The following is a 13,807-nucleotide window of genomic DNA, read 5'->3' as shown; positions in this document are numbered from 1 at the left end:
AACAGTTTCTGTCAGTGCTGTATTATCTAGAAGGTTAAAATGTGCCAGCTTAACTGGTGGATGAGAAGGCACAAGTGACATTATGGTTTTGCCAGAGCTAGAGCTACAGACTGTTTGTCTTATTTTTAACACTTTATCTTTGAAAAAAAGATGCAAAGTCATTGCATGACTTTTTAGACAGCAGTTCAGGTGGGACTGACACTTCTGGGTTTGTTAGTCTGTCTATAACAGAGAACAATGTGCGAGCATTGTTGCTGTTCCTATCGATGATCTCAGAAAAATAGGATTGTCTTGCATTTTTCAGTTCCTGGTTGTAGTTATGTAGGCTCTCTTTGTAAATGTTATAATGAACCTGGAGTTTAGTTTTTCTCCATCCGTGTTCTGCCTGTCTGCAGACTCTTTTTTTGAGCTTTAACCAGTATGGCATTTCTCCAAGGTGACTTTTTCCTTCCTGACAGAACTTTCGTTCTGATTGGGGCAGTTGAATCAATAACAGTCATAACTTTGGAACTGAAACTGTTTACAAGGTCATCAACAGGAGCTGTGGGCAGGGTTGGTGATGGTACAAAAGCCTGTGTGAACAGTGCACAGGGGTTATCATTAATGTGACGCTTTCTGATCACCTTTTCTTCTACCTTGTTGGGATTAGCAGGGTTGGTCGTTTTAAATGCAACACAGTAATGATCAGAAAGAGCAACATCGGTCATCACAACCTCAGAGATGTTCAGACCTTTGGAAATAACTAGATCAAGTATATGTCCCTTGTTATGTGTTGAGTCTGTTACATGCTGTGAAAGCTATCTAGGATGTGAAAGAGTTCTTTGGCACTTCCATCATTAGGATTATCAACATGAATGTTAAAGTCACCCACTAACACAACACAATCAAAGTCTATGCACATAATAGACAATATTTTGGCAAACTCATCAAAGAACTTTGCATTGTATTTCGGGGTTTTTTAATAACTGCAAAGGTTGCTTGACAGGAGGATTTTAGCTGAAGAGCAACATATAAAAGTCAAACTTTCCATAGGATACCTTTTTGCACTGGAGGCAGTCATTAAACAAGATGGCGACTCCTCCTCCTTTCTTGTGCAATCTTGCTTCACTCATGACACCAAAGTTAGGAGGAGTAGACTCAATAAGAACTGCTGCACTATTGTCTTGCCCCAAACAAGTTTCAGTTAAAAACATAAAATCCAGATGGTGCTTTTGAATAAAATCATTAATTAAGAACGATTTGCCTGCCAAAGACCTAACATTTAAGAGAGCTAAATTTAATGTATTAAAACCCATGTCCTGTCTATGTTCGGGGACAGACTCTGGCTCACATTGAATAGATTTTAAATTTGATAGTACATTTCTTGGATGATGGGGCTTTCCTTTCCTTTTACTTATCAAAACATGAATCGATGAATGTGTGCTGTGGGAGAGTACTCTCTCCCTGGGCCTCAGGTTGGTATTGGGATTATTATGGGTACAAGTCCTCAAACAGCAGAAGCCCTGGGTGTCCTAGTCCCTGATTGCAGTCTTGGTGCTGTTAAAGGCCTTATAGGCCAGTGCTCTGGGTGGTGGCCGGGGAGGCTTAGATGTTGCTTAGGGGAGTGTAAGAGGGAGGGGTGGGTTGGGTTGACCTCAGCTGCATAATCTGGGGGGAGGACGGAGGGGAGATACTGCATCTTGGGGGCCTTGAGGGAGGTGTCTGGGGGGATGCTGGTTGATGTTGCAGTGTTGAGGATAGGACTCATGATCTGGCTAGATTGGGGGTGAGGGGGACCATTTTGATCCCAGACTTCACCAAACTCTCCATGTGACTTGGAAACCCAAGAGGTGAAGCAGGGGGGGAGATGGATATTGAGGAGTTGGAAGAGGATGCAGCTGAGGGGGTGCAGGGCTGTAGTGGAGGAGGTGAGGTGGGGAGATCCAGTGAAGCGGTCATGCTGTTGTCCCCCTGCAGCTGGTGTTCACTTTGCAGTGGAGCCTTAGGTTGGGCCCAGGGGGGGTCGGAGGCGTTTTGGTGTCTCACAGAGTGGAGAAGATTATCGGTTAGCCACACTGAAAAAACGGACTCTAAAATTTACTAAATTACCTGTAACATTTTCTACTTAACAATATTAAAATCAAGAGAATACTAGAATTTATTAAGTAAAAACATAAATATATGCTCATTTTTATCATGTAACAATCGAACTGTATGAAAAGAGTAAGTTTTATTATGTATTTGAGCATAGTATTTAACTAATTTGTATTCACTGCACATATACTATAAGTATTGAGTAATCTTTAATCCAGAAGTGTAGGTAGCAGTTTGAATCGGAGCATGCTCAGTTGAACGACATTGTAACGGACACGCACACTTGTTTGGTTGTGGTGGAGGAGCTGCGCGGCTGGATATACTCATGTTCAATGTAAGTATTTCTGTTTTACATTTGTGACTGTAGAATACGTATGTACTGTGCTTATTGTGCAAAATAATCTGGTCAGATCAACCAGAGGCATTTTGGCAGCGACAGTTCTCATGAGTTTAAAACATGCAGCCTAGTTTGACAACTAGCTAGGTGCACACGTGAGTCCTTAATATTTCTTTTTAATGCGTGGCAACCGAGCCACGTCGCACCGCTGCGACAGCGAGTGTGGTACAGGCCGTGTTGTGGACGTTATGTGCGGTCACTGGGAGGCTCCCAAGGTCTGACTAGCCCCGTCCACACTGAGACTGCACAGTAAAACATGTCAGGGAGAACTATAAAGATTAGTACTGCAGATTAAAACGAAGGAGCGAACGTGTTAAAAAACTACTACCGTCAGTTATTGCCTTTGACAATAACGTGTCGCCCCCCCCCCATGCGCACCAGCTCTGTTGACGTGATGAAGTATCACTTGAATGTTAACACAAGCTAGCCGCTAGCCTGCAGCCTCACCAAGCCTCACTGGAGCAGCTGTACAGACGCTTATAAGACACTTTGCAAGCAAGAGGCATCACTTGGCCCTGGGTCTGTTACTGTTTAGCTGTTCTACATGTACATTAAGGCACGTTTGCAACAATAGCTGTAGTCATATTGTTTTCAGTATTAAGCCTTTTGCACTGTTTGAAATAAAAGAATTTGGTCTAATAAAAAGTATTAAAAAATGATTAATTCATTTTTAAACTTGTAATTAATTAGATTTTTTTTAATCTATTGACAGAACTACTTTAATCTGTAATCTGTGTTTGTGTCAACAGAGAGCTGGATAGCATCCTCTTGTAAAAACATTGTCATTCAGGTAGGTGGAAATCAGCTTAATGCAACATAAAGTGTTTGTAATATTGTTAAAACACACATGTGGTGTTTGTTCATTCACAGGGTGATGTCTAACTAACCCTAACACAAGCCCAGGCAGTGGACAGCTGAGGTCTTGGGAGGACAGGCTGACTGGTTTCTGGTGTCTGCAGTGGTCTTACTGGTCTTTGCAAATGTATGCTCTTCTCTTCACATTTGACAGTTCATGGCAAATAAACTATGGTTTAATATTGACACAAACATCTGTTCACAGCCCCAGAGGATTGAGATGAGACATGACTCTGCTCTCTGGGACCTCAGACTGTACCTTGGTGTAAAAGAAGAGGAACTTTTTAAAGATTGCCTGGTAAGTAAAGTGTTTAATGTTCCCAAACTGTCAGACATGATTGTCAAATGGTGTTTTATTTTGCAAGTACAATCTTAGTTATGGTAAATAGAAATCTTCTAATCTCATCACTGTCCAGTTGTTTGCAACTTTTCCCTAAATCTTTGTAATAGCTGTATTAACATTTTTCCACACGTATCTTTTGTAATGTGCAAGAGATCTGCATCCTTGTTCCACACACCCTCCAATGATGTTGTGTATCAAGATGTTCTATTTGTATAGGGCCAGCTGATTGGAAAATAATTTTGTTTTGTTTAGTGTGATCTAATCTTTATTTAATGATGCATGGATGGTTCCTGTCTGAAGAACAATAAGTTTGATTTTTAAATGTATGCATTTTAATTTGTGTTGTACATTGTATGCAGGTGGGCTGCTGGGTGGAAGACATGGAACACATCCTGAAGATCTTCATGTACCATGAAGTGGAAGCAGAGGATCCAGTGGAAGCCTCCATCCTTCTTGAAGGCAGGGGTGTAGTGGCATGTGTGCTCCTCATTGGGACTTATTTAAGCACTTAAGTTTGACTACGCTCAACCACTCCCCTACACATTTGAAGTCTTGCAGAACTGTCTTTAAAAGCAAGGTACTAATAGACTTATGTATTGTTACTGTTGTCAATCAGATATGTCTCATGTCATACACACCATTTCAAAACCAGTGACAATTTCTTATTTTTGGTAACTTTATGTTATTACAAGGAAACTGAAACATCAGCAGCCTTCAGTACCATTGTCCTTTTTCTATGACCGGTCTAAATCAGTGGGTAAATGTTTTATAAATTGATATAAGTCAAGCCACTGTGGCCACTGTTACAATTATGGATGCTTAGATCAAATTGTTCAACACAGTTCCAAGTTCCAATAAAAAAAAAAAAAGGTATTTGGCCGTGTTTGTGTGTTGTGATTTGTCATTTACATTTATCAAATTCCTGCATCATTTTTTAATTACAGTGAGTAGAATTTGTTGTAAATAATTAATAAAATAGGGAGAAAGAAATAAATTCTACTTAGTTCTTTCATAACTAAAAGGTAACATTTACTTAATGTTTTAATCACATTAATTAAATAAATAATACTCTTTACTTCATTTTTTAAATAAAAATAACATATCAACTTAAATGCATTTAAGTAACATTTACTTAATATATTCACAAAAGTAGGTTCTAAACTTACCAGTATTGAGTAAACTGTACTTAAATCTACAAAGTAAGTCTTACTTATTATTGCAGCATTAAAATTTACTTAAAAAATATTCGTGCAAATTGTTACAGAAATTTTTTTAAGTAAATCTTACAAGTCATTTCTTTCAGTGCACCTCAGTCCACGTCCATTCAGATGAGGGCCTCTTCCTTTGAACAGGTCATCACGTTGCCAGAACAGGTTGAAGTTATCGATGAAGGTCACTGCATGTGTCTCACAGGTCTTAGACAGCCAAGTATTCAGTGCAAGCAGGCGACTGAATTTATTTATCCTTCTATCATTGTTTGGGAGCGGCCCACTGATAAATGATTGGACTTCCAGTTTGTTGAGTATCTCTAAAAGTTTAGAGAAATCTTTTTTCAACAGTTCTGATTCACCCCTGTTGGTGTCAACTGCACCCACATGCAGAATGATCTGTTTGACTCCTGGGTGGTTTGACATAACCTGAGGGAGAAGTCCTGTTATATCAGTGACCGTGGCACTCGGATAGCTGCATGTGAGCATTCTTTCATTCTTGACGTCACTGATAGCGCCGTCTCCAAGCAGCAAGATATCTTTGTCCTTCACTTCTGACACAGATTCTCTGCCTCTGTGTGCCCGATGTTTCGTCTTCGTCTCCCTCTCTGTTTTATTCTTTATGTCCCATTTCTTATTGACTGCATTGTATACTGGCTCGTTTACAGCCAACTCAGACAATGGTTGATATTTGTTTCTGAGCTGTATGCCTGGTGATGCAGCGTATACCCTGCTGATATTATCATTCATTTTTCTCATTCTGTGTGTTGGAGCCAGATTAATTTTGAATTTATTTAAATATGTTTACAATCAGAATTTATGTTGCTACTGATTGGATTGTGATTTGAATTGTTTTTGTGGATGAAATTTACTTATTGTGTAAAACGAATGGATCGCTCCTCCCTGGCAATCAGCTCTAAAACACCTGCAGCCAGGTGGGGCAAGGTGTGTAGAAGAAGGAAGTCAGGAGGAGGAGAGATACGGTTTTGTTACCGCAATTTGATTTAATTAGTTCTTATTTGGATGGATTTTTTGAAGGACAACTACGGAGAAAATAATTTTTTGTTAATAAAAGAGAACGAGTAAACGAGCTGTGGATCTCCGCGAGTGCCTTTTTTTATTTGCGAGTCACAAAACCTCCAAACAAAGGGCCATCCACTGGCCGCAACAAGTAACAAAACCATCCAAAAGGACTCTCAAGAAAGAAGAAACGCACCAAGTTACCCAACGCTTCAGCCTTCCAGTCTTCAAACAAAGTCGACGCAGCGCAAAGTGAATGCAACGGCGAAAGGATATTGATCATTGGGAGCGTGAGTAGTAAAATCAGCTGATCGAATGTATGAATGAAAGCTATCAGCGCAGCGTGAACGGACATTCAGATGCTGTTGGTGGAACGCTTTAAGCTGATTTATGATACGCACTGAGACGATCTTTAAGAGAAAGGATCTTTGTCATAAAATGAATGGAAGGATATGCTCAAATTAAGGCCTGCTGGATTGAAGGAGCAAAATGCAGAGCACAGATCAAGCTCAAGCAGAGGAGCAATTCCAGACGTGCATAGCCACGCGCAGAGCCAAATTGGCACTATGCACGCGCAGAAGGAATGAAGTAAAGTCCGTGATGGTAGATGATGTGAACATTGATGAATTTGAGAAAAGATATGCAGCATTTGAGGAGGCTGTACAACAGTTTAAATGTGCCCATGATTCTGTGCAAAATGTTCTGTCTGAAGAGGAAAAGGAAGTGGATTATAATGATTGGTTTGAGCCAAGAATTACCAATATTGACTACTTCATCAAAGAAGCTAAAGAATGGAAGAAACATTATATTGCACAATCTAGGGTGGGACCAATGGACAGTATTTCAAATGTATCACAGGGGCAATCTACCACCAAATCAAGGACTTCTTCTATTTACTCAGCAAGACTGAAAGCTAAAGCTGAGAATGCAGCACTAAAGGCTGAAGCTGATGTTTTAAGAAGAAAACACATGCTGCTAGTTGAACAAGCCAAATTAAAAACCAAATTAGAGCAAACTGAGTTGGAAGCAAAACTTGCTGCATCAAATGCAAAAATAAAAGCTCTACAAGATGAGGCTGACCAAGCAGAAGGTCAAACTGATGGCATGAATGAGTATTATGAATCTCAAAAGCAAAATGTAGAACAAAACATGAAAATGAGTACTGTCACTACAGACGAAGAAGAGGAAGAAGAAAGAGAAGAAGAATTTCTAAGGATAGGAGCGGTACCAAAAAATCCACTGCAAAGAACATTGTTGGACAATTCTTCAATTCAAATGCCTACACAACACAGAGATGTGTATCATGTACAGTACCAGACAGCAGATTCCAACCACCTAACCCGGATTTCTGCTCGTGGTCCAAGAGTCCAGAATAACCAGGACTCAAATAATGAACTTATTCAAGGACAAAGTGACATTGCTCAGCTAATCATTTCACAACAAAAGTTGTCATTATTGCCAGCCAGAGACCTTACAGTGTTTGATGGTAATCCTCTCATGTACCTGTCTTTCATATATGCATTTGAGCACTTAATTGAAGAAAAGACAGAGAATAATCATGACAGACTGTATTATTTGGAACAGTTTACATCAGGTTTGCCACGTGACCTTGTCCGCAGCTGTCTGCATATGGATGTGAACTGAGGTTTTCCAGAAGCTAAACGTCTCTTAAAGGAATACTTTGGAAATGAAATAAAAATTTCAGAAGCTTATTTGGAGAAAGCATTAAACTGGATAGTAATTAAAACTGAGGATGGAAAAGCATTACATGCATATGCAATGTATTTGAGAGGATGGTATAATGTAATGCAGGACCTATGCTACATGGATGAACTTGATAATTCCTCAAATTTGAGACTGATTGCTTCCAAACTACCTTATAAGCTTCGTGAAAAGTGGCGAGCAGCAGCATATGAAACGCAACAGAGGACACAAAGAAGAGTCAAATTTAAACATTTAGTGGAATTTGTTGAAAAGCAAGCAAAAGTACTTACGGATCCACTATTTGGTGACATTCAAGACTACAACTTTATGAAAAAGGTTCAAAGGCCTGCCCCAAAGAATAGAGTGATGGAACTAAAACCACCAAAACACAGGAATAGCAGCTTTGTAACTTCAGTGGCTGTAAATCTTGAAAACAAACAGTCAGAAGCAAGCCGACCTACTACACAACAGCAGCATCTGGCAAAACCTGCTGCAATCACATCCTGTGGATTTTGTCAAGGAAAACATGTGATAAGTGAGTGCACAAGATTGAAATCACAAGAACATGAAAAAAGGGTTGAGTTCTTGAAAAATAATGGATACTGTTTTGGATGCCTTATCAAAGGACACATAAGCAAAAACTGTAAAAGAAGATTAATATGTCAAGCATGTCAAATGAAGCATCCAACAATACTTACACATAGAAAATGCAAAAGTGAAAGAAAATAAAATAATTGAGACACAGGAAACCCCAATAAGTAGTGCCCTCATTTCAGCTGGAGATGTAACTGGGGCTGGAAAAGACTGTGCTCTGGCAATTATTCCAGTTCGTGTGAAGCTGACAAAAGGGAGCAGATATATACTCACCTATGCATTTCTGGATCCAGGGAGCACCGCCACCTTCTGCACTACAGGACTTATGAATCGACTACATGCAAGGAGACGCAAAACAACAATATTGCTGCAGACAATGGGACAGGAAAACCCAACAAGGACCTATGAGGTCACAGGACTAGAAGTAGGACATCTGAATGGAGATGCATATTTGGATCTCCCAAAAGCTTACACTCAAAGTAAAATACCTGTATCCAAAGACAACATCATCACCAAAGCTGACTTAAAGAACTGGCCACATCTCGGTGAAGTGCAGCTGGAAGAGATTGATGCTGATATTGAGCTTCTGATTGGCACCAATGTTCCAAAAGCCATGGAACCTTGGCATGTTATTAACAGTGAAAATAATGGACCCTATGCTATAAAGACACTGTTAGGATGGGTTGTAAGTGGACCACTAAGAAACAGCCCCACTGCAGACCACTCAGGACCTATTTCAGTAACATCAAATAGAATCTCTGTGTTGGAATTAAAGGATCTGCTCATAAAACAATACAACCAGGACTTCTGTGAGAATAGATATGAGGAGAAAAATGAAATGTCCTTGGAAGACAAACAATTCATGAACATTGCAAGAAGCTCAGTAACCTTTAAAGAAGGACACTATTACTTACCTCTGCCATTTAGAAGCAAGGACAAAGTTATGCCAAATAATTATGAGATGGCTAAAGAACGCACACAAGGTCTTAAAAGGCGCTTCAAAAAGGACTCTGTATTCAGAGATGAGTATACAGCATTCATGATGGATGTACTCAGAAAAGGATATGCAGAGAAAGTGCCACAGGAACAACTGAACAAAGAGGACAGGTGTGTTTGGTATATACCACACCATGGTGTTTACCATAAGAAGAAACTTAAGCTACGGGTAGTTTTTGATTGTACTGCCTCTTTCCAAGGAACATCCCTGAACAGAGAGCTCCGTCAAGGTCCAGACCTAACCAACACACTCATTGGAGTCTTATTAAGGTTCCGGCAGGACCAGATTGCTGTCATGGCAGACATTGAAGCGATGTTCTACCAGGTCCATGTCAATGAATCTCACAGAGACTTTTTGCGCTTCCTGTGGTGGCCGGATGGTGACATCGGCAAAGAGCTGGAGGCGTACAGAATGAAGGTTCACCTCTTTGGAGCCGTGTCATCTCCAAGTATTGCCAATTTTGCCCTGCGCCAAACTGCAGAAGATAATAAAAAAGATTATGATGATGAAGTGATCACAACCATCCAGACCAATTTCTACGTTGATGATTGCCTCAAGTCACTAGCCACAGAAGACTGTGCTGTTAAGCTATGTAAAGATCTGAGCCAGACTTGCCAGCAGGGAGGATTTACATTAACAAAGTGGGTCAGTAATAGCCACAGAGTATTGGACTCCATCCCTGAGTCTCATAGAGCAATACAGGTAAAAGAATTGGATCTAGATAAGGAGCGAATTAAAGAGGAAGGTCCAGTTGAACGTGCACTTGGAATGCAGTGGAACATCAAGAATGATACTTTCACCTTTAAAGCAGCTATCAAAAACCGACCTGCAACCAAGAGGGGAATCCTGTCCATAGTAAGTTCAGTTTATGATCCATTAGGTTTCCTAGCACCATTTGTACTCAAGGCTAAACAAATCATGCAAGAACTTTGCAAATCCAAGTTGGGATGGGATGAAATAATCCCAGAAGAATATGCAAAGCTCTGGCAGAAATGGTTGAGAGAACTAAATCAGCTAAGTGAACTCCACATAAAAAGATGCCTGAAACCAGGAAACTTTGTTCCACTTAAGACAGCTGAACTACATCATTTCTGTGATGCAAGTGAATCAGGCTATGGTACTGTGAGCTACATTAGATTTACAAACCACCAGGAACAGTCCCATATTGCCTTTGTGTTTGGAAAAGCCAGAGTAGCCCCCATCAAGCAGATCACAATACCTCGACTCGAGCTCACTGCAGCAACATTGGCTGTGAAGATGGACCGGATGCTGAGAAAAGAGTTACAAATACCACTCAAAGACTCAACTTTCTGGACAGATAGCACCTCTGTATTGAAATACATTCACATTCAAACTACAAGATTTCACACATTTGTGTCAAACAGACAATCCATGACCTGTCACAGCCCAGACAATGGCGACATGTCAGCTCAAAGGAAAATCCTGCAGATAATGCTTCACATGGACTGCATGTACAATCCTTTCTGAGCTCAAGATGGTTAAAAGGACCAACATTTCTGGAGAAGAACAAAAGTGAATGGCCAAATACTGCACAAAATCCAGAGGAGATCTCATCAGAGGATCCTGAAGTGAGAAGAAGCATCACAGTTAACAGTTTAAAAGTGGAGAACAGAAATCCAGTGAGCACACTGATTAACTACTACTCCTCATGGAACAAACTCCTAAGAGCAGTAGCCTGGATACTGAAGGTGAGGAAAAGGCTTCACATGATAAGTCAGGGGAGAAAAGCCAACTTAGGACATGCACAGAAGGAACCCCTGAAAGCAAAATGGAAACAACTTAAAGCAACTAACAGCATGGAAGCTTTAAAGAGGCAGAAAAAACACTCATCCTATCTGAGCAACACTGTTACTTCAAACAGGAGATAGACCTCTTAGAAAACAGGAAACCACTTACCTCAAAAAGCTCAATTTACAAGTTGGACCCCATCATTGACAACGGCATCTTAAGAAAAGAAAAATCCAATCATCCTACCTAAAACTTCATGCATATCATTGCTTATCCTTCGCCACATTCACCACCAAGTAGGCCACTCTGGAAGAGGTCATATGCTCTCTCGACTAAGACCACGATTCTGGTTACCACATGCAAATTCTCTAGCCAGGAAGATTATCAGTCACTGTGTTTTCTGCAGACGCATGCAGTCAAAACCCACATATCAGAAAATGGCAGATCTGCCTGAAGATCGGATATGGCCAGATCTACCACCATTCAGTCATGTGGGCATCGACTACTTTGGACCTATAGAAGTGAAAAGAGGCAGATCACAAGTGAAACGATGGGGAGTCATTTTTACTTGCCTTGTGAGTCGAGCAGTACACCTGGAAATGGCTCACTCTCTTACTACAAACTCCTGTATAAATGTGATTCGCAGGTTCACATGCCGAAGAGGACCAGTCCTTAGCATCAGAACAGACTGCGGAACTAACTTCATAGGAGCCCAAAGGGAGCTACAGGATGCTCTAAAAGAGATAAATCATCAAAGAATTCAAAATTCACTTCTGTCAGATGGAGTTAAATGGACCTTTAACCCTCCTCATGGAGCTCATCATGGTGGGGTCTGGGAAAGGTTAATCAGACTGGTCAAAAAGATTCTCCTCTCTGTCTTAAAACAACAATCACTGGATGATGAAACTGCACTATGTGAGGTTGAAGCTATCCTGAATGATCGGCCCATCACATCCATCTCTAGTGATCCTAAAGATTTAGAACCACTTACACCAAACCATCTCCTTCAGCTGAAAACAAAACAACCTTTTCCACCAGGACTCTTTGTAAAAGAGGATCTTTATTCCAGGAGAAGATGGAGACAAGCCCAATATCTGGCTAACCTTTTCTGGAAGAGGTGGATAAAGGAATATCTTCCTATGATGCAGCAAAGAAGCAAATGGCATCATGAAAGACGGAACCTTCATCCTGACGACCTTGTCATCATTGCCGACGACACAGCACCAAGAAATTCATGGCTCATGGGCCGTGTTGTGAAGACCTTTCCTGATGCCAAAGGATTTGTCAGAAGCGTTTTGGTAAAAACCAGAACTACTGTACTTCAGAGGCCCATAAGCAAACTGTGCTTGCTAATGGAGGCAGTGGACTGACTGACATGATAATATTGGAATTTAAAATGAAATGGATTACCGTCTGTATGAAAGACTTCTGTTATAATCTAGAAAATGATGATTTGATTATCGTTATGGCTCCTTGTAAAATAATTTAAGTAATTGTCTTGCTGTAGCTGTAACAATTAGGGGCTGGAATGTTGGAGCCAGATTAATTTTGAATTTATTTAAATATGTTTACAATCAGAATTTATGTTGCTACTGATTGGATTGTGATTTTAATTGTTTTTGTGGATGAAATTTACTTATTGTGTAAAACCAATGGATCGCTCCTCCCTGGCAATCAGCTCTAAAACACCTGCAGCCAGGTGGGGCAAGGTGTGTAGAAGAAGGAAGTCAGGAGGAGGAGAGATACGGTTTTGTTACCGCAATTTGATTTAATTAGTTCTTATTTTGATGGATTTTTTGAAGGACAACTACGGAGAAAATAATTTTTTGTTAATAAAAGAGAACGAGTAAACGAGCTGTGGATTCCCGCGAGTGCCTTTTTTTATTTGCGAGTCACAAAACCTCCTCCAAACAAAGGGCCATCCACTGGCCGCAACACTGTGCCTTTTTGGTTTGGCACCAAGTGTATGCCAGGTGGCATCAGTCTGTTTAGGACCAGCTTTCATAAGTTTTGGAAAGGACACAGTGTCATCCAGGTTTAGCATATCAGCGGCAGAATCATAATTAACACTGCATTTTGTTGATGCAGATTTAGTCTTCTTACCACCGGGTGTGATCGGGAGAGTCTCATGGAGTCCTTTTTCCATTTCCAGGGCAAAAATCTTTGCTTTAAGCTCTGTGATTTCCTGAAGATAATTCCAGCAGTTTTGGCAGCGTAAGCTTGTTGTGGTGTCTCTTCACTAGGCGGATGAGTAGACAAAGTGAGCTGCAGCAGGTCCGTTGATTTGTTTAAAAAGTTAAAATCCAAACATCCAGTGGTACAACACGTATCATGGGTATAAAATTGAACTGTAAAATCTTTGGGGGGAAAGATAAAAAGGTAAAAAGTAAAGTAAAGGCAGGCAAGAGAGTCCTGAGAGTTCTGCGGAAGAAGAGCCCAAAAGAAACCGGACATATAGGTCACATTTTAAGGATGGAGAGTCTGATTCTTTGGACTTTTGAAGGAACAAGGATTGTGCCTTCAATGTTCAACCTTCTGGGGCCTCTTGAGCACTGTCAGGTAGCATCTCTGAAATGGTTTCTGTGAAAACCTCCAATGATCCAATCCCTAGCACCACTCTAGAAGACCATGCAATGTAACATTTACTTTCATTTGTCTCTCTCACACCAAACTTCTTCTACCCAAAAGACCAGCAGGCCTTTTTCCACACTGCGCACCATCATACGTCACCTACCATAACCCACCTTTAACTCTTTGATCTCTCCGACGGTGACCCCTGGCACCGAACCTGGCATTTCACTTTGATCCTCACTGCAATGGAAGAGGCCGCCGGAGGCTGCTGAAGCCCTGTGGAGCACCCCACATTC

The 13,807-nt window shown here is 40.7% G+C and overlaps 1 protein-coding gene and 1 long non-coding RNA gene across 2 annotated transcripts; both read left to right on the top strand.

Annotated features, from left to right (window-relative positions):
- The first annotated feature begins 3,369 nt into the window (after window positions 1-3,369).
- On the top strand, window positions 3,370-4,298 carry LOC114432475 (uncharacterized). The gene is made up of 3 exons (XR_003670279.1): window positions 3,370-3,452; window positions 3,531-3,623; window positions 4,028-4,298. It is a non-coding gene; the product is annotated as an uncharacterized LOC114432475 (long non-coding RNA).
- A 4,126-nt stretch (window positions 4,299-8,424) lies between these two features.
- On the top strand, window positions 8,425-12,794 carry LOC114432614 (uncharacterized). The gene is made up of 2 exons (XM_028400733.1): window positions 8,425-8,430; window positions 11,163-12,794. The coding sequence occupies exon 2, from the start codon at window positions 11,261-11,263 to the stop codon at window positions 12,308-12,310; it is 1,050 nt and encodes a 349-aa protein (XP_028256534.1). The 5' UTR covers window positions 8,425-8,430; window positions 11,163-11,260; the 3' UTR covers window positions 12,311-12,794.
- Window positions 12,795-13,807: the final 1,013 nt, after the last annotated feature.

The sequence above is a fragment of the Parambassis ranga genome, chromosome 2 (assembly GCF_900634625.1).
Source record: "Parambassis ranga chromosome 2, fParRan2.1, whole genome shotgun sequence".
NCBI lineage: Eukaryota > Metazoa > Chordata > Actinopteri > Ambassidae > Parambassis > Parambassis ranga.
This window is presented reverse-complemented; position numbering and strand designations above follow the sequence as displayed.